The 1628-nt window shown below is 54.4% G+C and overlaps 1 protein-coding gene across 1 annotated transcript; it reads left to right on the top strand.

Moving 5' to 3' along the window:
* The first annotated feature begins 689 nt into the window (after positions 1-689).
* Positions 690-1628, top strand: LOC141057132 (histone H3). The gene has a single exon (XM_073553677.1). The coding sequence runs from the start codon at positions 1165-1167 to the stop codon at positions 1573-1575; it is 411 nt and encodes a 136-aa protein (XP_073409778.1). The 5' UTR covers positions 690-1164; the 3' UTR covers positions 1576-1628.

Raw genomic sequence — 1628 nt, 5'->3', positions numbered from 1 at the left:
GTGCCACCAGTTGGTCAGCACAGAGCTGTATGATCAGTGCCACCACCTCCTCCCTGTAGAGCTGTCTGATCAGTGCCACCACCTTGTCCGCGCTGAGCTGTATGTTCAGTGTCACCTCCTTTTCCCTTCAGACCTGTATGAACAGTGCCAGCACCTTGTCACCGCAGAACTGTATAATCAGTGCCATCACCTTGTCACCGCAAAGTTGCATGATCAGTGCCACCAGTTGGTCAGCACAGAGCTGTATGATCAGTGCCACCAACTCCTCCCTGCAGAGCTGTATGATCAGTGCCACAACCTTTTCCCCGCAAAGCTGTAACATAAGTGCCACCACTTTGTCCCCGCAGAGCTGTATGATCAGTGCCACCACCTACTCCCTGCAAAGCTGTCTAATCAGTGCCACCACTACCTCTGCAGAGCTTTACGATCAGTGCCACCACCTGGTCCTCGCAGAGCTGTAGGATCCGTGCCACCACCTTGTCGCCGCAGAGGTGTATGATCAGTGCCACCACCTCATCCCTGCAGGGCTGTATGATCTGTGCCACTACCTCCTCTCCTCCCTGCAGAGCTGTATGATCTGTGCCGCTACCTCATCCCTGCAGAGCTGTATGATCAGTGCCACAACCTCATCCCTGCAGAACTGCATGATCAGTGCCTCCACCTCCTCCCCGCAGAGCTGTATGATCGGTGCCTTCAGGTGACAGTTCTGTGTAATGGAGGGAAGGGGCCGATGTGCAGCAGAAATCACGTTACTTCCATCATCCTAATTATCACCACCTGTAACCCACATCTTAGTAAGAGTGGTGTGAGGTTATAACTCCGATGTGAGAGTTGGAGCGTCAGTGACTGATTATAGAGGAGCTGCTGTACCGCTCTGGGTACTGGGAATATAGAATCGGAGCTTCCGCTGTAGAAGCCGCCTGGAGATTGGATGTGACCCTGTGTATCAGAGCAGTGGGTGATAGCTGAACTGTGAGTCAGGTTGAGCCTTCTCTGTACAGTGATTGGTCGCGGACATCAAACGCTATTCGCTGCTCACATTCTACAAAATAACCAATGGAATGCAGGGGACGTGTCCTCATGAAGCGTGAATAGGGGCAGAGGAGTATAAATAGCCGCTCACTCTGCTCCTCTCATCACTTCTGTTCTCTTCTATACAGAGCTATGGCCAGAACTAAGCAGACCGCTCGGAAATCCACCGGAGGGAAAGCGCCCCGCAAGCAGCTGGCCACTAAAGCCGCCAGGAAAAGCGCTCCCGCCACTGGCGGAGTGAAGAAGCCGCACAGATACCGGCCAGGGACAGTTGCTCTCCGTGAGATCCGCCGCTACCAGAAGTCCACCGAGCTGCTGATCCGTAAGCTTCCCTTCCAGCGCCTGGTGAGAGAAATCGCCCAGGATTTCAAGACTGATCTCCGCTTCCAGAGCTCCGCTGTCATGGCCCTGCAGGAGGCCAGCGAGGCTTATCTGGTGGGGCTGTTTGAGGACACAAATTTGTGCGCGATCCACGCTAAGAGGGTCACCATCATGCCCAAAGATATCCAGCTGGCCCGCCGGATCCGTGGGGAGAGAGCTTAGATCTGTCCTGCCCACCTGACTGCAACACAAAGGCTCTTTTCAGAGCCACCCAA

Source organism: Dendrobates tinctorius, unplaced genomic scaffold (assembly GCF_039654945.1).
Source record: "Dendrobates tinctorius isolate UK_male_01 unplaced genomic scaffold, ASM3965494v1 ptg000202l, whole genome shotgun sequence".
Lineage (NCBI taxonomy): Eukaryota > Metazoa > Chordata > Amphibia > Anura > Dendrobatidae > Dendrobates > Dendrobates tinctorius.
This window is presented reverse-complemented; position numbering and strand designations above follow the sequence as displayed.

What these genes read in the sequence shown, in the direction of transcription:
- LOC141057132 (XM_073553677.1), top strand. Translation starts at nt 1,165, where the DNA reads ATGGCCAGAACTAAGCAGACCGCTCGGAAATCCACCGGAGGGAAAGCG.